The sequence below is a fragment of the Lycium ferocissimum genome, chromosome 5, assembly GCF_029784015.1.
Source record: "Lycium ferocissimum isolate CSIRO_LF1 chromosome 5, AGI_CSIRO_Lferr_CH_V1, whole genome shotgun sequence".
Classification (NCBI taxonomy): Eukaryota; Viridiplantae; Streptophyta; class Magnoliopsida; order Solanales; family Solanaceae; genus Lycium; species Lycium ferocissimum.
The window spans coordinates 25779849-25802037 of NC_081346.1; the positions used below are offsets into that span (position 1 = coordinate 25779849).

Consider the following 22189-nt stretch of genomic DNA (forward strand, 5'->3'; position numbering starts at 1 on the left):
GCGGGTTATCTCTCATGTGTGATTTTTGAGCTATTGCACAGGAGCTCGGTTTACCTTGTGCGCACCCGAAGGGTAGTGGCTGCGGGTTCCTATGTCATAAAAAAAAAAAAAAATTATAATGATGATCTTAGTTTTTCATCATTGTCTTTTACTTTTATAGTTTTTCATTAGCTTTTTTTAGTTACATTCCGTTCATGGTTCGTATAGCCCATTTTTCAACCTAATCTAAATATAACAGTATGTCATTAAATAATTTAAAAAAAAAAAAAAAAAAATCTTTACCCAATTATTATAAAAATAACACTATTGTTCAGTTTCTTTTTTTGGTTTTCTACCCGGTGTCCTATATTCGCATTGAAGGCATTTGGTTAAGGGAGGAACAACCATATCCACTGCACCACATCCTTTGGTGTGGTATATTGTCCAGCTTTCCAATATCACCATGTCTCCCTTTTAAAAAAAAAATAAAATTAGTAACTTTTGATAGTAAAGCAAAGTTGAGCGACTCTTTAGTTACAAAAAACTAGTTTAATGATTTCTTTTAATACTTAGGACAAGTTGAGTGACTTTTTTATTAAGAAAAAGATCCAGATATACCTCTGCACTATACGATTTAAAGCAAATATGCCCTCCATAAACAATGGCTCAAACATACACTTTTCAGGTGAGTGTAGTGAATACATTAATTTTAAATTTATTTTTCAAAATTTTTAATTAAAATAAAATCCATGTGGATTTAATTATATTCCCCCCTTTAATTAAATACTTCTCGTAAAGTTTAAGGGTATACTTAATCCTTCTCGTAAAGTCCAGGAGTTTATTTAATCATTCTCAAAAAATTAAATTTTTTGGCCTTCTTTAACTCAACGCCTAATTTGAGTTTATTGCTTTGATAATCAAATTTTTTTCTCTCTCATCTGCTTGTCAAATCAACCATAGATGCTAAAAAAAAACCTTATATATGTAGATGCAAAGAATTTATTGCAATTAATTTGATATAAAAAATTATTAGAATTAATAAAGATCTTGAGATTTTGAGAGGCCCTTTTGAGTTTCACCATTTGTCTAATCAAGTTTATGATCATCGTCTCGCTCGAAAACCAGGTCGTCCGTGCCTGCCCATTTTGTCTTGCCCTAAGTGGAATGGCTCTCTTAGTTATGTCGTGCCCCAACCTGAGTCCCAACGTCTGTTTTTCTCCACCCGCAGCCTAATAAGTTGGCAAAGCCAACACAAGATTAGTGATAGGTTGCACAACCTACTACCTATCCTATGCGTATTCAATTCTCGCTTATAGGATAGAACATGTTACTGTACGTGTTCTATGCTATCGTCTTTGCGGAATAAAACTGCAGGTAAGTAAATGACACACAATATTTACGTGGAAACCACTCGGATCAAAAGGTGATAAAAACGATGACCTACAAACCTGTAGGATTTTCCCAACAACTTCACTACAATTGAGCCAACTACAAATTAAGTTACACACTCTGCAACCTAATCCCTACAATAGCCTTGCTACCCAAACTCTGACTAGCAAGCTAACTTCAAGTATTAAACTCCTACTTGAAGTTGCAACATTTGTATCTACTTTAATGCTTCTATAATAAGCTGATAAAGATACAACTTGATAAACCAAACCTACTACATAAATCTAGACTTCAGAACTTGGAAGCATTATTCAAAAGAAAACAACTCCATCGATCCTTCTTTGTGTAATAGGGATGCAACCTCGGATCTTTGTGGGTGCACAAACTTCTTCTTGGAAAAACCTGGGTATTTATAACAATATGCTCCGCAGGTCGGTTGAACATAAAACCCTTTCCTATTCGATTAATGACACGTACGTAGGGTTTGTATTGTACTTGGATTCTTGCCTTGTTGAGTCGATTCTTTTCCTTGTAGAAGGCTTACTAATCCCTACAAATATGGCAAGAAATCTTTCATACTTTACCGCCAAGTTCTTTCCATAATTCTGCAAATCCTAGTCATTGTAGGACTTGCCCAGGAACATGTTCACGAACCTATCTCATCCACCTAGTTCGTCTGCCTCTGAATCTCTACACTATCTGTGATAGAACATGTTCATATACCTGTTGCACTAATCTCTTTCATTCTTCATCTACCGTTGAACTACTTTTGAGAGCTTGGCTGACCCTTGTTGATAGACCTATTTCATATAACTGTAAGCTCTGTGTCGGTCTTCTTCTCATGCATTTATTCATTGCTGGAATAAATCATGTGTTGTAACACTCCTTAAATTCGAATTAGGTGTGAATGTATTAAATGAGTATTAATGTGACATATCAGGGTTGAATCCCACAGAGAATACAATGAAGAAATATACTTATTAAGTGTAATGCTCGACTATTAGTCTATATTTCAAGGGAGAGGGGAATATAATAGTAATTGGTTTGAAGTTTGTTCATTAATGACTAAGGGTTGTTGTTATAAAATGTAAACTATTGGTAAAGGAACTAAGGTTGTGGTTCCAATGGAAAGTAATATGGTTGGGTATCAAATCAACTTATTTATATGCGTAGATGTAATAGACCATGGGTTACTAACATTCTTGCTAAAAGTCTTCCAACCAAATTAGCAAATTTCATCACTAAGCTTTTCCAAGCCTTAGAATGTTGCACATGAGAATACCCATTTAGTCTCAAATAGCTTTCCTATTCCTAGCTCAAGCTATTAGATGGGTGTAAAACCTCAAATTATTGCTATTAACTCTTTTCCTAACTTACACTTTCTTTTCCAAGCAAAATGTAGGTGAATAGGCACAAATAATGTTTGCAACTATTAAAAGACATTAAAGCTTGAAGAGTTAATAGAAAACATCTTTGACATATAAAGTGAAGTATGAATATGAAACCCAATCACATAACTAACACATTTGGTCCTACAACCTTAGCTAAATGATTTAGCTACTCATCTTCATTAAAAGCAAAGCAAGAGAAAAATGAATATCCATAAAGCTTACAATGATTAAATGGAAGAAGATGACAAAAGGAAGAGAATCTTCTTAAAGGCACCAACAACCAATATTCAATGCTCTTTATATGCTAAAAGACACAATAAAATGCTATGTAAGGAATATTCAATAATGTTTCACAAAAACCAAGGACTAGTATTTATAGAAGGAAGACAAAAAGTGAAAACGTGGCTTTTAATGACGCCTTGCGGACCAAGTATGCGGTCGCATCTGGAGTATGCGACCGCATACTCTGCATAACCTCCGCAACTTCAATCTTCTTGACAGTCGGTATGCGACCGCAAAATGGGTTTGCGGAGCCGCATAGTCTTCGCATCCTTGTGCATTTAGCTCCACTCATTGGTCATTCTGAGGCTAAGTATGCGACCGCATAACAGAGTTTGCAGTGTCGCATAGTCGTCGCATCCTTGTGCATTTAGCTCCACTTATTGGTTCTTCTGAGGATAAGTATGCGACCACATACCAGAGTTTGTTGTGCCACATACTGAACGCATATTCAGTTCTTTTCCTTCTTTTTGCGCCATTTTGTCCTTTTTGTGCCCTTTTCGTTCCGAAAACACACGATAACAACCTAGTAGCAATACGCTTGTAAAAACTCTAAAAAAGGCATAAGTAGTGGATGTACAAAGCCTAAAATCCACGACTTATCAACACCCCCAACTTAACCTTTTGCTTGGTATCAATAATTATAATGTACACATAATTATTCTAAAAATATCCATCCCTTCTTGTTATTTCAAAAATGCACTAACGATGATCTTATGACACTCAAAAGCTTTACATTGTGTCTAGAGATTAGTCTATTCGCATTCACATTCCATTATGCTTGCATGGTAATCATTATCTAATATTACAACACATGTGCCCTCACTTCCTTTCACACAAATATCAATCAATATAGAGGGATAGAAGGAGAATACTCGCACTCAAAAGGAATCTCACATGTCACAAGTATCAAACCATATGCTTGCCCTTACTTTCTTTCCATACTAGTTCAAAAACAATCGATTGTAGATCACAAAGGACTTTTCGGGTTGTAATGACGGCTTTGGGTTGGGTAGGATACATATTTGGATACAAAAGTGACTTTCCCTTCCTTGAGCACTACATTTGATTTGGTTGAGGCCTTTTCTTTGATTCACCATGATTTCACTCTCTTTTCCACCCTTTTATCCTTAGTCAACTCTCTATATTGCCTTCTTTATTATCAGCCCATTTTTTGCACTTATTGGAATGATTTTTTTTTCGTGCAAGGGAAACCTCTTAATTTCTTTCAACCACCAATCCACCTCTCATTTCCGTCAACCTTACTCTCATGGCCTCTCACCCCCAACTTAGGCTAAAAGCCTATGTTGGGCTTTAGAGTTCAAGGAAGGATGGGTTCAAAAGAGATACAAGTAAGAAGTGGTATGGCTTATAACATGGCAACAAGAAAGAGGCTTAAAGGATCAAAAGGGGTAACTAGTGATACATATATGCACAAGGTGTTCCATAAGGAAATTCAAAGATTGCCTAAGATCCTTTCTTCAACCGACCATTCAAGATTAGCTTAGATAGACAAACCGGGCAAGTTCTAGTTGACACAAGCAATCACACAAGTTTATTACAAGACGTCACCACTCATGGCACATGCATTGTTCAAAATGAGTCAATAGCTTTTAAGACAAGATCAATTCATGCATTTCCCAAATGAATAGTCAAGAGTCACAAGATGAAGCATATGTTGTCACAATCATCATTTTCCATTAAAGCTCATAATTTTTGGAGGGGTATGCAATATCATGTAATATTCTAACTGTATTGATACCAAACAAGTCATGCTCACATCCCGACCCTACAAGGCTTAGTTCCCTTAAGAAAGCACCCAAATATCTATCATTGGGACAAGCCGACTCAAAACTTCCTAAAAATACCGGGTTCAAAAGACCATTAGCATCCTCGAGAAAAGAACCACGACTAAGAAAAGCCAAGGATATAGCTAATACTACACAACAAATGAAACATGGGCAACCACAATACTTTGACTATTAACAAAATACTGAAACAAAAAAAATACATAGACAAAAATAACCAAAGTATCATATGTACATCATCATCCCAAAAATATCCATCCACAAAAGACTAGGGCTACCCACCCCCAACTAAAAACATTGCATTGTCCCCAATGCATCAGATATAATCAAAAAGAGGTGAGAACTCCCTGCGACAAATCAAGCGTCGGGTCGAGCCTCATCAGAAGGAGCTATAACAGGCTCTGTGGATGGAGTGCCGATCCCAACAGTGGTGGCAACCTGTGAAGAGTCTGGACCCAGGGGCTGTGAAGAAGTCGCTCCATCTGCTGGTGGGACCGTGGTATCAGTTCCCTTTTTCCTGACGGGACATAAGGTCCATGAGAGAATGCTCTCTAGCGACCTGCAAATCATGCTCAAGCTCCTCATCAGTGCGAGCCACACGATGCCCATGCTCATAAGCAGCTGCTAAGGTAGTCCGGAGCACATCCTCAGAAGCATCAGGAAGGTCTTCAAAGTTTGCCAGCTCCTCATACTCGTCATCTCCCACACCATGCGGATCGGTTGTAGTCCTAGTGTGGTCAGACGAACTCGCGGTGGTCTCTTGCTCTGTCTGGCCTTTCCCGGGCTCCTCATCACCCATCGCACCCTCGGTACCCATGGCCTTAAATAATGGAGTACGGGATGCAAAGAAGTCTGTCCTCAGCTGAGCGAGATCACCCCTCATACCGCGCATCTGGTCAGTATCGCCCGCCTCGACTTTCTTAATCCGTTTCTCGAGGCTCACAACTCAATCTTCCAACTACCTTTGGGACTCAGCTACTGGTTGTCGGATCATTTTAGAAATAGTCTGAATGAATTTAGAAACCTTGGAGTCTACCGCGTGCACCGTGTGAGCCATGGTCCAGAAATCACCCACAGAAGGAGGAAGTGTGCCCTGAGGTAGTGGGGAAGCAGTAGTAGGCGGTGCGATGCCACTAGCCGTGGATCCCACAGCAGTGCTGGTGGACGTAACCCCCAAAGCTGTGCTTAATGGAGTAGGAATGACAGAAGCGGCAAGCCTCGCAAGGTCCTCTAGCTCGGCAGTCAGATTAACTACCTGAGCTCTCGCTCTCTTTCTCTGTCTCTATGGGTTCTCATCATCCTCAGTTCATAAAATATCTACGAACCCGGTAGTCTGGCACTCTTTGTCAATTTATTTGAACACGGGCACCTGAAATCGTCGGCACAAAGCAGAAATCAAGCAAGGGAATGGGATGGACCTCGAAGTCTGCCATACTCTGTCCATAATGTGGTAGTACATGATCCTTCCCACATTGATGTGTACCCCTGTCATGATACATGCTATCAAAATCGCCTTTTGAATGCCCACCAAATTCTCATTCTGGGAAGGCCAAAATCTGCTGCTGATGAAGGATAACCAAAACTTTGCCTCAATGTTCAAGGTAACCTCCGTAATCCCAACCCTCGGGTGTATCCACGGAGGAGTGGTACCCGGAGCCGCAATAATCTCAGCCAACCAAGCTCGCTGATCCTCAACCACGTCCTTATGTATCTTCTCCTCATACTCTTGGTGAGGTGTGCCATTTGTCCCAAAATATTCTCTATTGATCCTCTCATGGAATATGGGCACTGTCACCCCTCGAATTGTGCACCCCGGCAGCATTGTCTTCTTCTTTCCCATAGCCGCCCCCAAATTAGCATAGAACTCACGGACAATTTATGGCACGAAGGTCCAGGTGATTCTGTGAAAACCATCCAGTTCCTTGTTCTGAGTTGTTCCATGATTCGGGGGAAATTCTCAGCCAACCCCTTCAAACTAATTTTCTTTTCTAGGTTGAATGAGCATTTGTTGTCATAACGTTCCTTCACCTCTGGGTCTTTGAACCGGAGGCCATCTTCATACTTAATTCGTGCCGCCAGTTGGCGAGCCAATCTTTCATTGTCTAATGTAGTTCCTGTGGCGGGGGTGACAGGCTGAGGTTCAGATGGTGTGGATGAGGGACCCTCTGCTGAAGCTGATTGCCTTGGCCCCTCGGAGGGCTGCCTCCTTCTTTTATTGGACCTGCTGCTGATGTCTGCTGGGTTTTTCTGCGCAATTGACTTGCCACGCGTCATACTGTACAAGCAACACCCATTAACCAAAAGAAAACAAAAATATTTTTGTGTTTTTGATTAAAGAAAAGCAAAAGAAAGCAATAAACTATCAATGATGCAATGGAAATTGAAGAAGAGTAGGACTAAAATTTGGGGTTTTGCGGCCACAAAGAATATCTTGAAAGATGCTACTCAATTTGCGGTCTCATAAACACGCCGCAAACCTTCACTAATTTAGCCTCTCTTTGCCTAATTTAGGTTGTGATTATGCGAGCAAGATGCGACTGCATTCGATGTGGTCACGCATCTTGACCACATATTCAGGCTTTTTACCCTTGTCTCTGTGGGCACAAGTTCAAGATGCGACGGAGATGCGATGCCGCATACTCAATATGCGGTCGCATCTCTATCGTCGTCCCCAACCTTACGCTCCAAACTCCATTTTTCACGATTTAAGCCCAACAACACCCAAATTTTAGTCTTTAAAGCATGATTAACCTACCCCACAAGTTTAACAAACCCTTAACAACCCACAAGTTCAAGAATTAAGCAACAAAAGCAACCCTCCCATATACACACGATTTCATAGGCAATGGAATCTATTTCAAGCAATCAACACACCTACTAAGGTCTAAGGATATGCTATACACTCTTATCATGATCAATCAACACATTTTCACATTAAAATCGAATAGAGCAAGTCATACCTTAGAGATTAGGAGGGTGAAGGTGTGTGCACAAACCAATGGTCTCGAATTTCAACCAAAGCAAAACTACCAAGACTTGGGAAGGGGGTTATGATTAAAAGGGGTCGGTTGAGTGTGAATTACGCTTGAAACCGACGATTAGTGAAAATGGGGGGAGTTGTAACGTTTGAAATTGAAGAGGGAAAGTGAGAATGAGACGGTCAAAAGACCTTTTTATACTCACGCAACTTGCGGTCGGTATGCGGTGGCATTCACAGTTTGTGGTCCCGCAAACTCGCCGCAAGTTGGATTACCTGACGTGTCATTCATTTGGAGATGCGAGCCTACATGCGACCACATGTGAGATATGCGGAGCCGCATCAGGCCCGCATATTTGACATTTTTGCACAGCTCACTGCCCAATCCTGGGCTGAAGTTTGCGACCGCAAACTCAGGATGCGGTCCCGCATGTAGGCCGCAACTTCAGCCAACTTAAATTTTCATTTTTCTTGGATGTTTCACTCCATTTCCTTGCAACATTGCATCCTACACAATTCAACAAACGTAAAAAAGAAAAATGCAAAATTAAAAACTTGGGTTGCCTCCCAAGAAGCGCTTGATTTAACGTCGCGGCACGACGGTATCATCCTTTTTATGGCTCATTGAGGAAGATGACCTCAATAATCTTTGCTTCATTGGGGGAGCCCAAGTAGTGCTTCACCCTTTGCCCATTCACCTTGATTCTATTACCACTTGGGCAAACAAGCTCAATTGCTCCATGTGGGAACACTTGGGTGACTTCAAATGGGCCCGACCACTTTGACTTCAATTTTTCGGGAAACAAACGGAGTCTTGAATTGAACAACAACACACGATCCCCGGAGTGAACTCTCTCTTCAAAATCTTCTTATCATGATGATGCTTCATGCGGGCCTTGTAGAGGGAAGAGCTAACATATGCTCTAAAACGGAATTCATCCAGCTCATTTAGTTGATCCAACCTCAACTTTGAGGCATCACCCCAATCTAGATTCAACCTCTTTAAGGCCCACAATGCCTTATGCTCAAGCTCTACCGGGAGATGGCAAGCTTTCCCAAACACCAATTGGTAAGGAGACATACCTATTGGCGTCTTGTAAGCCGTCCGATATGCCCACAATGCATCATCCAACTTCCTTGACCAATCGGTCCGGTTAGCATTCACGGTTTTGGAGAGGATGCTCTTGATCTCCTGATTTGACACCTCCACTTGCCCACTCATTTGGGGATGATAAGGGGTGGAAACTTTGTGCTTGACTCCATATTTCTCAAAAACAATCTTGAATAATCGGTTGCAAAAATGAGAGCCCCATCACTAATGATTGCCCTTAGAGTTCCAAACCTTGAGAAAATATACCTCTTCAAGAATGCGGTGACACTTCTTCCTTCATTATTAGGGAGTGCGATGACTTCCACCCATTTGGACACATAGTCCACCGCCACAAGAATGTATTTGTTATTGTAGGAACTCACAAATGGACCCATAAAATCAATGCCCCATACATCAAACAATTCAACTTCAAGAATCGGTGTCATCGGTAGCTCATGCCTCCTTGAGATGCCCCCATGCCTTTGACATTGATCACAAGCTTTCACAAAGTCATGTGCATCTTGATAGATTGTTGGCCAATAAAAGCCACTTTGAAGAACCTTGGCCACCATTCTTGAGCTACTGTGGTGTCCACCAACCGGTGATGAGTGACATGCCTCAATGAATGGCATCATTTCTACTTCGGGTATGCACCTTCTTATGATGTTGTCAGCACAAATCCGGAATAGATGATGGCTCATCCCAATAGAAATTCCGAACCTTACTCAAGAACTTTTTCTTTTAGTGGAAGTTCAAATCCTCCAGCATAATGTCACTAGCATGATAATTTGAAAAGTCGGCATACCATGGAATCATATCATATGACCCCGCCATCACTTGCTCATTCGGGAATGACTCATTGATTTTTAGGCCATCCAATGGATGCCCACTGTTGGCACCTAATTTTCATCTCATAAAATGCGTATTCTAATTTTCAAATTTCTCAAGTCCAAGACGGAGTAAGGAGGCCTTTTAAAAAATTTAAAATTCAAAAACCCCGAGAAATTTGCAAAAAATTGACGTTTAACTATTATTCTGTAGAAAATTGACGATTACTAGAAATTACGAGTTATTTATTTTCATAAATATAATTCAAAAAGAAAATACATATCCTGCTCTGTCTAACTCGGGAAAATTGTTAATTAAGACGACGTGTGAATTACGGCTCATTTTGAAACTAATTTTCTAAATTTGCGAATTTTAAAATTTCAATTAGCCAAAATAATTATTTTTACTTAGTAATACGCGTATTTATAATATATAGCTTCTAATTGATTTAAATTAGGGAGGGGGTTTTTATTTATTACTTTAAAACTAAGGGGGGTTAATGTTTTAAAAAACGAAGGGGTGTTGAAGTTTGTTAAAACAAACTTCACACCCCCACATTCTCATTTTCATTTCACCCGACTCCCTCATCTCCTTCATGAGGCAATTTGCGATTTTTTACGGTTTCCTTAACCGTGTCTTATTCATGGCGATTCGGGGTCTTTCTTGGCCAATTTCTTGACGGGTTTTACTCTTAATCATGATTACTCATTATTTCCAGGTTTATTTCCATTCGAATTTCATATTTATGCCTAAATTGAATCATACTAGGTTTGTTACTTGGATTCTTTATGTGTTTATGGTTGCCATGGGTAGGGCCTTGAGCCCTTGGCCATCTTGTGCACCATACGCATTAAAATAAAGAATCTAGGGGAAACTTTCTAGATATTTCATGGCTAAGGTATAAATTTGGGGATTTTATCCTCATTGTACTATTTGGTACAATTGTACCATTAGAGTGGTACAAAATTCATTGTATTTGTACTATCTTGGTATTTTTGATTTTTATTATATTTTTCTCCTATTTTAGGGTACAATATGCTGTATTTTTGTTGTGTTGTGTGAGGTGTACCATTTCTAATTGGTCATGGTACTAATTGTGGGAATTTTGTTGAAAAATTCCTTTGCCCTTTGCAAAATTTTGAATTTGTTTGAATTTAAGGTTTAAGATTTAAGGGGGAATCTGTTGGAGTGATTTTTTTTTTTACCTCCTTTGTCCCTAAACCCTATTCTTAATACTATATATAGAAAGTTTCATGACCATGGGAGAGAACGGATTTTTTTTTTCTGAGAAATTGATAGCACAAAAATCTTACTAAGTCTTTACGTTCCTACAAAAAATACCACATCATCAATAAACTACTATTATACTACACTACTCTAAAAATACCTACATTACAAAATATTAGAAGAAACTAGGCTGTTTGGGGTTCTTTTGGTTGTTGGCTTGAGGTGTTGATCCAATCTCTACCCTTTGATCCTTAGGTTGCCCCAACAAAAGGTAACATTCTTGTTTTCACGTTATTCACTCTATCTTTGAAGTCGTTTTGGTCAATGAAAGTTACTTATTGAATGTTGAATAAACTTACATGTCTATTGATGTTGCTATCTTGTTGCTGTTAGCTGATGATAAGGTTTAAAAAAAAAAAAAAACTAAAAAAGTGAAAAAATGGAGTTGCATAACCTGTAGTTACTGTTCTATTGCTTTTCTGAGTTTTGGAGTTTGTTTGAAGGTGATCCTGTGTTTTAAAATAGTGTAATGGCTATGCTATAACCTTGTTTGATAATAAAAGAGTTCAAAACAAGGGAAATAATTTGTGTAGTTCAATGCTTTTTTTTAAGGTAACTCCTGATTCTTGTCTTACTTTTTGATTACTGTTCTTGTTATGTAGTTTGTTTTACTGTTTCATTGGTTCTTTATGATATCAGATCTTGTTTTAGCCTTAACTATGTATATTTGAAGTTAAAGTGTAGTTAAGTCACTGTTGGTTCAAAAAATAAGTGAAAAGTGCTAAAATATGAAACAATGTGGTGTCTTTAATCTGCCATGTTAATAGTTCTATAAAGGTCAAAGATGATTAAGTGGTTTTTAAGGGGTTAGATGAGTTTGTCCAAGTTCTAAAAATGGAATAAAGATTCAAAACATCTCAATGAGCTAATGGAGGTGGTTACGATGTACAGTCTGCTGGTATGGAGATTTAGATATAGTATAATGATGCAGGGGTTTTAAAAATTGCAAGCTCTAACTAAATCTATGTCTCTCTTAAGCTCTGTATGTGCTTTGTGTGCCTGAGTAGTGTGACATGGAGTTATTACCTTGTTTTACTGTCTACTTATGTGATTAAAATGTCTATTTAGATAACTTAGAAGTCTGCTGAGTCCTGTTGTACTTTTGAACACTGTTTATGATAGTAAAAAGTGAGGAATAAGTTCTGATGGATCTTTTCTCTGTATGCTTGATAATGACATGATTGATTATGGTCTTTGTGTTCTCCTGATTCCTGTTTAGTCACTAGGAAGCTTGTATTATACCACCTCTGAAAATCCAGCTTGTCTTTTTTTTTTTTAGAAAAATGAAAATTTCCAAGTGTTTGGTGTAAGTTCAGGACCTGATCAGTATTTGAGTGAATATGAGATGTAGTACACTGCTTGATGGTACTGATTTGAAGTCTAAAACCCTGATAATGACCCTCTCTTTTTAATGGATTAGTCTAAAGATAGTAATATGCTTAGATTTTTGTTTCCAACCACTAATGGTTCAGAAAATAGTTCTAAACTCTAAGACTCTCTAAATCCTGACTGCTCTCTGTATGCAGCTTCCCATTTTTTTTACAAAATTTGCTCTAGTTGTGTCTATGAAGTGTCTGATTTGCTGAAAACTTGCCTCTATATGTCACTCCTAAGTGATTAAGTTCAGAACTAAGTTTGTTTTATCACACTAAGTTTGTTTTATCACATTTTGACTGAAATGAGACTTATACTATTCTAAATATTTGAAAACAGGCTGCTTCTTCATTTCTTAGTTGACTCAACACATCTTCAGTGTAATGTGCTACTTCTTTGTTTATTGTTCTTCTGAATCTGTGAGAACACCTATTGGAGCTTCCCTTTTGCCTAAAATGTGGAACTATGTCCACTGAGCTTAAAACTTATAGATAGGCTTGCATTTTTCTAGTGTAGTTGGTTCATGGTTAGTAAGTAGCTTCGAAAAGGTGTTCATCTGTGCTCTAGTTTGCTCTTTACTTGGTTTATGTGAGTACCCCTAGATTTGAACCTTATAAACTAAAAAATGGCAAAAAATAGCACTACAAGAAAAACGTAATTACATGGGGCTTTTCCTACGGATTATACAAGAAAATTCGCAAGTAATTCAGTTTCCTGCGGATTTTCTTACCAAAAAAATCCGAAGGAAAAACCTTCGTGGGTAATTATTACATGGGGATTTTCGGATCCCCAGGTAAATTTATATGCGGATTTGAAAATCCCCATGTAAATTAAATCCCCACGTAAATTACTTGCGGATTTTTTTGCCAAAAAATTAATAATTCCCAAAATTGTTTTGGTAGAAATTCGTAAACATAGAAATTTTCTTGCGGATTTTCTTTGAAAAAGATCCCCATGTAATTCCGCATGAAAATTTTCCCAAGTAAATCGGTAGGAACTTTTAGACAGCATTAAGATTGTTATTTTCTATTTTTGCTTGGTTCCTCAGCTCAATTAATTAATTCTCTTACCAATTTTGCTACCCCACGTGTCCCGCCATCCATATGTTCTATTTTTGTTTAATCCGCCATCCATATGTTCTATTTTTGTTTAATCAACTCCTCAAGCTCTTCCAACTAATTCTCTTACCAATTTTGCTACGAATAATAACTTTGACAAACCTCGTGCGCGTGCCCCACTGTGTAGCTGAATTGACATTTGAACTCTAGCTCATGGCTTATAAATTGTAGAATGTTTATGTTTCTAACAGATGTGGTACTGTTTGTTTATCTACTATCCTCATTTCTCTCCTTGTTTGACCCCTTCTGTTTATCTACTCAATAAATCTTATTTTCTTTCTAATTAAGACTTCCACAATCCACAATAAAACTAAATAATTCAAGTGAGAGTAAGAGGATTTAATTATGACTATGCTAACTTTTATTTAAAAAACGGAACTCTCAGTTATTTTTCAATTTACATTGGCACAATAAATTCTTTTAAAATATAAAAAAATATCATAGTTAAACATAACGCAATGTCCAAAAGTGCTACACCAATTCTAACAAAAAATACAAGTTCAACTATTTTAATGATGTTAAAAGTTAGTAATTAAAATGATGTTTGAAAAGAGAATAAGAAGATCACTTGATACTTAAATATCAATACTAAAAAGTATCAATTAATATAGTTGAAGTTACATACTAGAGTTAAATTACATCATTTTAAATACATGTGGACAATAAAAAATTAGTTAAATTATTTTGATCAAGTCACTTCAATAATGTTATAAGTTAACTGAGAAGATGTTTGATAATAAAATTACTTGATCACTTGATACTTATATTTTAGCACTAATATTTACGAACTAATACTAATCATAAGTAACATACTACGGAAAATTAAATCATTTTAAATGCTTGTGAAGAAATAACATATACTCCTATACAAAGTCGGATTAGATGAATGTGTGACGTGATCGTATCTTTGCTTTCTCATATTATTTTTTGATCAACAACATCAAATTCTTAATTTTAAATATAATGAGGTTTATGACAATTATTTTTGTACTTCCTCCCAATCTAAGTGAGCTTACTTTTCTTTTGAAACTAAAAGTGTGCCTCCGTTTGATTTAGCAAGTTTTGAATTCAAGCATTCTACACTATTATAAGTTTAAGACAACAAGATTAAAATTAAAGAGATTTTGCTAAATGTTACACATCTTTAATTTAAACCACAAAATTCGAAAACCTCTCTTTATTACTCCTTCTTTATGTGATTAATTAAATTAAAACACATGAAGAATTGAATTTGTACCCGGCCATTCGACACATTTTCAATCTCAAGTACATATAATATCGTTAACCTTTATATGGGATGAATATTTTAACTATTCTACTATAAATAAATTTTAAATATATCCAAGAAATGGAATTTGTATAAAGAATGATTTCCGTACATAGAACCCCAAGTAGATCCTCAATAAATAATCCATAGTAAAGTCGCAGCAACAAATCCCCAATTAATTTCCTCGGTAATAAAACTCTTACATAAATCCTAAGGAAATAATCCTAGCTAAAATTGCATAAACAAAAGCCCAAGGTGATTTCCTAAGTAATAAAATCACTAGATAAATCTACAAAAAATAATCCTAGTTAAAATTGATGTGCTAAAAAAAATCCCTCAAGTAATTTCCTAGGTAATCAAATTCCCAGATAAATACCCAAGATATAATTCCCAACTAAATTCGCAACAACCAAATGCCCAAGTAGCTCCCTAGATAATAAAATCCTCAAGTAAATCCGCAAGAAATAATACCTAGGTAAATTCGTGGCAACAAAATTCCCATGTAATTCCCTAGGTAACAAAATCCCCAAGAAAAAATTCTCAGCTAAAATCGCTGCAACAAAATTTCCAAGTAATTCTCTAGATTATAAAATCCTCGGGTAAAATCCCAAGAAATAATCCTCATGTAAATCCCGAGCAATAAAATCCCCAAGTAATTGCCTAGGTAAGAAAATCCTCAGATAAATTCTCAAAAACAATTCCCAAAGAAAATCGCAAGAACAAAATTCCTAAATAATTCCCTAGGTAATAAAATCCCTAGGTAAATCCCCAAGAAAAAATCCCCAGGTAAATGCGCAAGTATAACAACATGGGGAATTTCTTGCCAATTCACAAAGGAAATATAATTTTCATATTACCTGCGGAATGATACTTGGGGATTATTTTCCTCAAATAAATCCCTATGTAAAATTTTGGCGCTAAATGGCGCCAAATATACCTGTGGATTTACTTGGGAAAATCATATCCGCAGGTAAATATAATAGATTTTAAGAATTTTTTGATTTCCGCATGAAAATTCGCAGCAATTATCTGCGAAAAAAATCCCCATGTAATTTGAGTTTTTCTGGTAGTGTAGTCTTTTGAACTTGTTTTGATCAGAACCTCTACTGTCCAACTTGCTTGGGTGAGTTGATTCTTACTTGAACCTAGTTGACTCCTCCTTTTGCTAATGGATCCTGTGTGGTTATGTGTCACCTAAGTCTTACACAAAACTGCCTCATGAACTTTGTGCTATAATGTTCTTGCATCACCATCTTCTTCTTTGGTTTTATAACTTAAACTACTTTAAACTTAGTTATCGAAACATCTATAAGTTGCATCACTTGACATATATGTGATCTCTGAAAATCTTAAAAACCACTCCATGTACATTGTCTTAGAGTTTCATTGTTTGGCTTACCTTGGACATCAAAAAGGGACATTCTTGTGCTTAGGCCCCTGCATCTGTGTTCTCCTTAATTGCGTTGTGTGTTTTGTTGTGGCATTCATTAAACCATTAGACTATTATTACCTCACTTTGTAAACTATCTTTAGATCATCTAGTCATTTAAGTTGGAACTTGCATGTTTTGAGAGTTTTGTTAAGGTTTATGTTGGTTTGATTGTGTGATCACTGCTATGAGATTTGAGTTTAAAATATGGAGGGTATGCCCCCTCGTCAGGGTGGTTTTGCTCCCATTTCACCTAAGTATACACTGCATATTCTATGTATATGGGCTGTTTTGGCACTTAGTAAAATTTGGAGCAAGAGTGAGTAGTATATCAGGGGGTATATCATGTATATGGGAGCTCAACACTTAGGAAAAATGGGAAGAGAAAAGGGAGTATGGGGCTCTAGTTGGGCCTGGACTTCAGCCGTTACACATATTTAGTCTATTTTGTTGAACTTGGGCTAGTGATATTCATTGGGCTGCAGCTATTCATTTCTGGTTATCTTTACCACTGGGCCTAGCCCAGTTTGAGATGTGATTTAAATTTTGGCTTTGTAATAGTAGTTAAGAATTTAATTTTCTGTACTTAAATTTTAATTGTAAGTATATACTAATGTATGTATACCCCCGTTTGTATCCTTGCCCCCCCCCCCCCCCAATCCATTGGTGGGCTTCCACGAGGCCCGGTAACCTCATTAGATCGAGTCAAACACAAATCATGGACGAGCAAAGCATTTGGAGCGGGATTTGGAATGGACTTAGAATTTTGATGAGCATTTTTCCTATTGGACTTGGTAGGCCCAACTCCCTTAAACTTTGCAATTCATGCTTTATATTATCATTACATGCATTTTAAATTTCATATTGGAACCCATATGATTAAACCGCTCATTAGAGTTGCCTAAAACAATTTTCATAAACTAATTAACATAAGTATGGTATAAAATTGGAAAAACGGACTGTTTGGATTTTAAAGGACCAAATCTGCTTAATCTAGAAGACCTTGGGACTGAAATTGACATTTTAAAAATTAAGGACTTGGACTGACATGGACCGTTTTGGAATTGTTGGACTGATTTCGATATTCATAGACTTGTATAAAAAATTGTATAAAACGGATAAAAATGGGATAAAAGTTGAGATAAAAATTGGACAACTTAGTATAAATAACTTAGTATAAATTACTTGGTATAATTATATATTATATACAAAAACTATTTTTCGTATAAAAATATTTTCTATACTTAAAACACTTTTTTTCAAAGACGTTTTAGGTGGACTACGTAGGGTCCTACTTAGGCTAAGAGCCTTTCGGGTATTAGCCTAAGTGTTCTAGTCCGACACCCCAAACGCCCAATTTTGAGCAAAAATCTACCACTTTTGATTCTTGAAACGCGCTATTTTTGCATAAATGACTAAAATTTATTTGCGGAAGTATTAAACAAAAAACTATTTTCTATCACAAACTAGTTTATATCTATATGAACATATTATTAGAACCCGTAGGTAAACCGCAATTGAGCGGATCCTTAATACCGGGATGCCTAACACCTTCCCCGGGGGATCACCAGAACCCTTACCTAGACTCTGTGTAGATTCGGTTTCTTTTAAAATAATCATAAAATAGTTGTTTTAAATGAACCCTTTTCGACTCGATTTTTCCTAATTTCCTAAAAATTAGGTGGCGACTCTAAAAATAAGTCCATTTAGAGCACCACTACGTAGAAGTATATTTTTTTCCTTTTTTCCCGGTACGATTGACAACTGTACTTCTCCGGGACACTTTCCTTTTTAAATGAGGCAAATGCAAATGAGAATCGGAAAAAATATGACACGCTACACCCACCCTCTTCAAGACGAGACAAATTGTCCGCCACTTAGTTTTCACAACCCTTTCTATCTTTGACTTCAAAGTCAAATTCTTGCAAGAGAAGGACCCAACGTATCAACCTCGGTTTTGCATCTTTCTTTATCATGAGTTAATGTAGAGCCGTATGGTCGGTGTGAACAATCACATGGGTGCCCAACAAGTAAGCCCAGAACTTCTCGAAAGCAAACACAATAGCAAGCAACTCTTGCTCGGTGACCGTCTAATTCATTTGGGCACCATATAGTGTCTTGCTTGCATAGTAGATTGGATGGAAGATCTTATTATTCTTTTGGCCAAGAACGACCCCCATGACGAATCCACTTGTATCACATATCAACTCAAAGGGTTGAGACCAATCCGGGGCAATGATGATAGGAGCCGATGTGAGTCTCTCTTTCAAGCCCTCAAATGCCTTCACACAAGTATCATCAAATACAAAGTTTGACTCCTTCTCCAACAACATGCATAGAGGGTTGGCTATTTTTGAGAAATCCTTGATGAATCTTCTATAAAATCTGGCATGCCCAAGGAAGCTACGAAAACCTTTGACGGATATTGGGCGAGGAAGCTTGACAATAACCTCAATTTTAGCTTGATCAACCTCAAGCCCCTTTTTCGAAATCTTTTGTCCCAAGACAATTCCTTCTCTAACCATGAAGTGACACTTCTCCCAATTTAGAACCAAGTTTGTCTCTTCACATCTTTTCAATAATTGGGCAAGATTCTCCAAGCATTCATCAAAGGAAATCCCTAACGAAAAGTCGTCCATGAAGATTTCAATGGACTCCTCAATCATATCGGAGAAAACAGACATCATGCAACGTTGAAAAGTTGCGGGTGCATTACATAGCCCAAAGGGCATCCTCTTAAAAGCAAAGGTCCCATAAGGACAAACGAAAGTGGTTTTCTTTTGGTCCTCGGGAGCAATGGTGATTTTATTGTACGCGGAATAGCCATCAAGAAAGCAATAATAATCCCTTCCCTCAAGCCTATCAAGCATGTGATCTATGAATGACATTGGGAAGTGGTCCTTTAGTCCATTTGTTCAACTTTCGATAATCCATGCAACCCCATCATCCGGTGACCGTGCGAGTGGGAATAAATTAATTTTTAGCATTTTCCACCATGATGATTCCACCTTTTTTGGGAACTCATTGAACCGAACTAACCTAAGAGCTATTCGATATAGGGTACACAACACGGGCATCTAACCACTTGATGATTTCGGTCTTCACAAACTCTTGCATAGGAGGATTCAACCTCCTTTGATGTTCAATGCTTGGCTTACACTCTTCATCAAGTTGAATTTTATGAGTACAAATACCGGGCAGAATCCCTTGGATATCCGCAATACACCAACCAATAGCTTTTTTGCATCTTCTCAAGATTATCAACAACCTTTCTCTTTGCTCGTCTGTCAACCAGGCGAAAATAATTACGGGCAATGTGTTGTTAGGACCAAGGAATTCATACCTCAAATTTGAAGGAAGAGGTTTATGTTCCAAGCTCGGAGACTCAATAATGGAAGGCTTTGCAGGAGGAGTTTCTTGGTTTTCTAAGTCAAGATCAAGCTTCTTTGGATTGTAGTGGTATGACCCCAACCCAATCAATGCATTAACTATCTCCTCGAACTCTTCTTCATTTTCCCCATCATAGTTCATTATCACCGCCGCCAACATATCACCCATATGTTTATGCTCAACAGATGTCTCCATGGTCTCATCAATTGTATCAATAACCGACACAACACTCATAGCTGCCGGTTGTTTCATTGACTTGCAAATATAGAAAGTGATCTCTTCATCATTCATTCTAAATTTTAGGTCACCCCTCTCTACATCTACAAGAGCACGCCCCGTAGCCAAGACAGGTCTTTCCAAGATTATGGGCACCTCGAAATCAACTTCACAATCCAAGATCACAAAGTCGGCTGGAAAAATGAACCGATCAACTCTCACAAGCACATTATAAAGAATACCAACCGGTTTCTTCACGGTTCTATCCGCCATTAGCAACTCATTGTTGTGGGCCGGGGAGTGCCCAAACCCAACTTGTTAAAGATAGCAAGCGGCATCAAGCTGATGTTTGCCCCAAGATCACATAAAGCTTTGGCAAATTTGTACATCCCAATAGTGCACGAAATAGTGAAAGCTCCCGGATCTTTCTTCTTTTGAACCGAGGCTTTTGTCATAATAGAGCTACAATGATGTGTAACTCCCACCATTTCAAAACTAGCATGTCTCCTCTTGCTCACAAGGTCTTTCATGAATTTTGCATAACCGGGCATTTGTTCAAGTGCTTCCACCAAAGGAATGTTGATTGAAAGCCCTTTCAATCTCTCGATAAACTTGATAAACTTTCCATCATCCACTTTCTTAGCCAATCATTGAGGAAATGGAGGAGGAGGCTTTAGAACGGGCGGTAAAGCCCTTGGAACCGCCTCTACCGCTTCCTTGCCTTTTGACGCTTCATCATTTTTCGGTACTTCTTCAATAATAATGGGCTTTTCAATACTAGCCCGCTTCTTCTTTGGAGTCACTTCTTCCTCAACAACAATGGACTATTCAAAAAATTTCTCATCATCAACCACCACATTATCTTTCACCGATGTCTCTCCCCCAATTGTCTTGCCACTCCTAGTAGTGATTGCATGGCATTTATGATCACTATCATTCTTTGGGTTTGCAACCGTATCACTAGGAGTGTCGTTGTCTTTGATTGAGAGTAGCCGAGATTTGGCTAAGTTGTGATTCTAATTGCTTGATGAAAGTTGAGTGAGAACCTACAATTTTCCCCAAGCTTTTCATTTCATCCTTTGTCTCTTTGCAAAAGGAATCGGTCGAGTCCACCTTTATCAACACTCTTGATAGCATATTCTCCATTTTAGAACTAGCGGGGTCGCTAATCGATGGTTGGCTTGAAATAATTTGGTTCCCCTTGTCACGACCCAACCCCGTAGGCCGTGACTAGTGCCCGAGTTGGATACTCGTATACACCTGTTAGCTATAATCAATCTGAAACTAAACATAATATGGAACTTATAAAAAAAAACAGAACGTCATCTCAGAACTGTCACATATATATATCAAGGCAACCTGTCTCCTGAGGAGTTACAACCGTCACGTGATAACACAAAGACATAAGCCGACAAGGCCGTATAACGTACGGAACGTCCCAACTATATACATACGCAAGCCGACAAGGCTGCCACTTATATACAACATCCCAAAATATATACACAAGCCAACAAGGCTGCCACTACGAATGGGAACGTCCCAAAATACAAGTCATACTAACACAGCTGAACAACATCTATATATAACCCACACATATGTCTACAGACCTCTAAGAGTATCAACAAGAATATATGACGGGATAGGGCCCGCCGTACCCCCGGATAAACATACATACACATCAAAAGGTCCGTACCAAAGTCTAGGCTCCGAGACAATTGAGCACTCCCGGATACCGAATAGGTCCCCTGAGCCGGCGGATCACCAAAAGCGAGTATCCGCACTGCGGGTGTACGAAACGCAGCCCGAAGAAAGGGGGTGGCGCACGGGATACGTACGAGTATATAAAGCATGAAATACAATAAGAAAGATCATAACTGAAGTAGAGATTCCAGGAGACAAGTATGATAATCTAGAAATCACTGTACCTGTGCCTTATGAGATAAGATCATGCATGACTATATCATATACCATATCCGGCCCATTATGGACTCGGTGAATCAATCATATACATGTATATCATGCCCGGCCCATCATGGGACTCAGTGCCATCATCATATCATCATATCATCATATCGTCATATCATCATATCATCATATATATATACCGTACCCGGCCCTCTAGTGAGGGACTCGGTGAACAATGCAGTGAAACTGTGCACGAATACATACCCGACCCGGGACTCGGTGAAAGATGTAATAACGGTATGCACGAGCAGAGTAGTGAGTAACCATATGCAACTAAATCATCATCTGAGACTCAATCGATAGGTAAACTAACTAACACTCGAGTATCAAGGCAATAGTCATGTTAAGTACTCTTTGAATATCACTATGAACTATATCAAATAGAGCCTCAGGAATCATAGA

At 38.0% G+C, this 22189-nt stretch overlaps 1 protein-coding gene across 1 annotated transcript; it reads right to left on the reverse strand.

The window, feature by feature from the left end:
- Positions 1-8277: 8277 nt before the first annotated feature.
- Positions 8278-9045, reverse strand: LOC132057676 (uncharacterized). The gene is made up of 2 exons (XM_059450294.1): positions 8740-9045; positions 8278-8331 (listed from the first exon to the last, which is right to left on the reverse strand). Exons 1-2 carry the CDS (start codon positions 9043-9045, stop codon positions 8278-8280), a joined length of 360 nt encoding a protein of 119 aa, XP_059306277.1.
- Positions 9046-22189: the final 13144 nt, after the last annotated feature.

Coding starts and splice junctions, on each gene's coding strand:
- LOC132057676 (XM_059450294.1), bottom strand. CDS start 9,045: ATGAGTGGGCAAGTGGAGGTGTCAAATCAGGAGATCAAGAGCATCCTC. Junction 8,332..8,739: donor AATTCCGTTTTAGAGCATAT/GTTAGCTCTTCC, acceptor TGAATTGTGTAG/GATGCAATGTTGCAAGGAAA.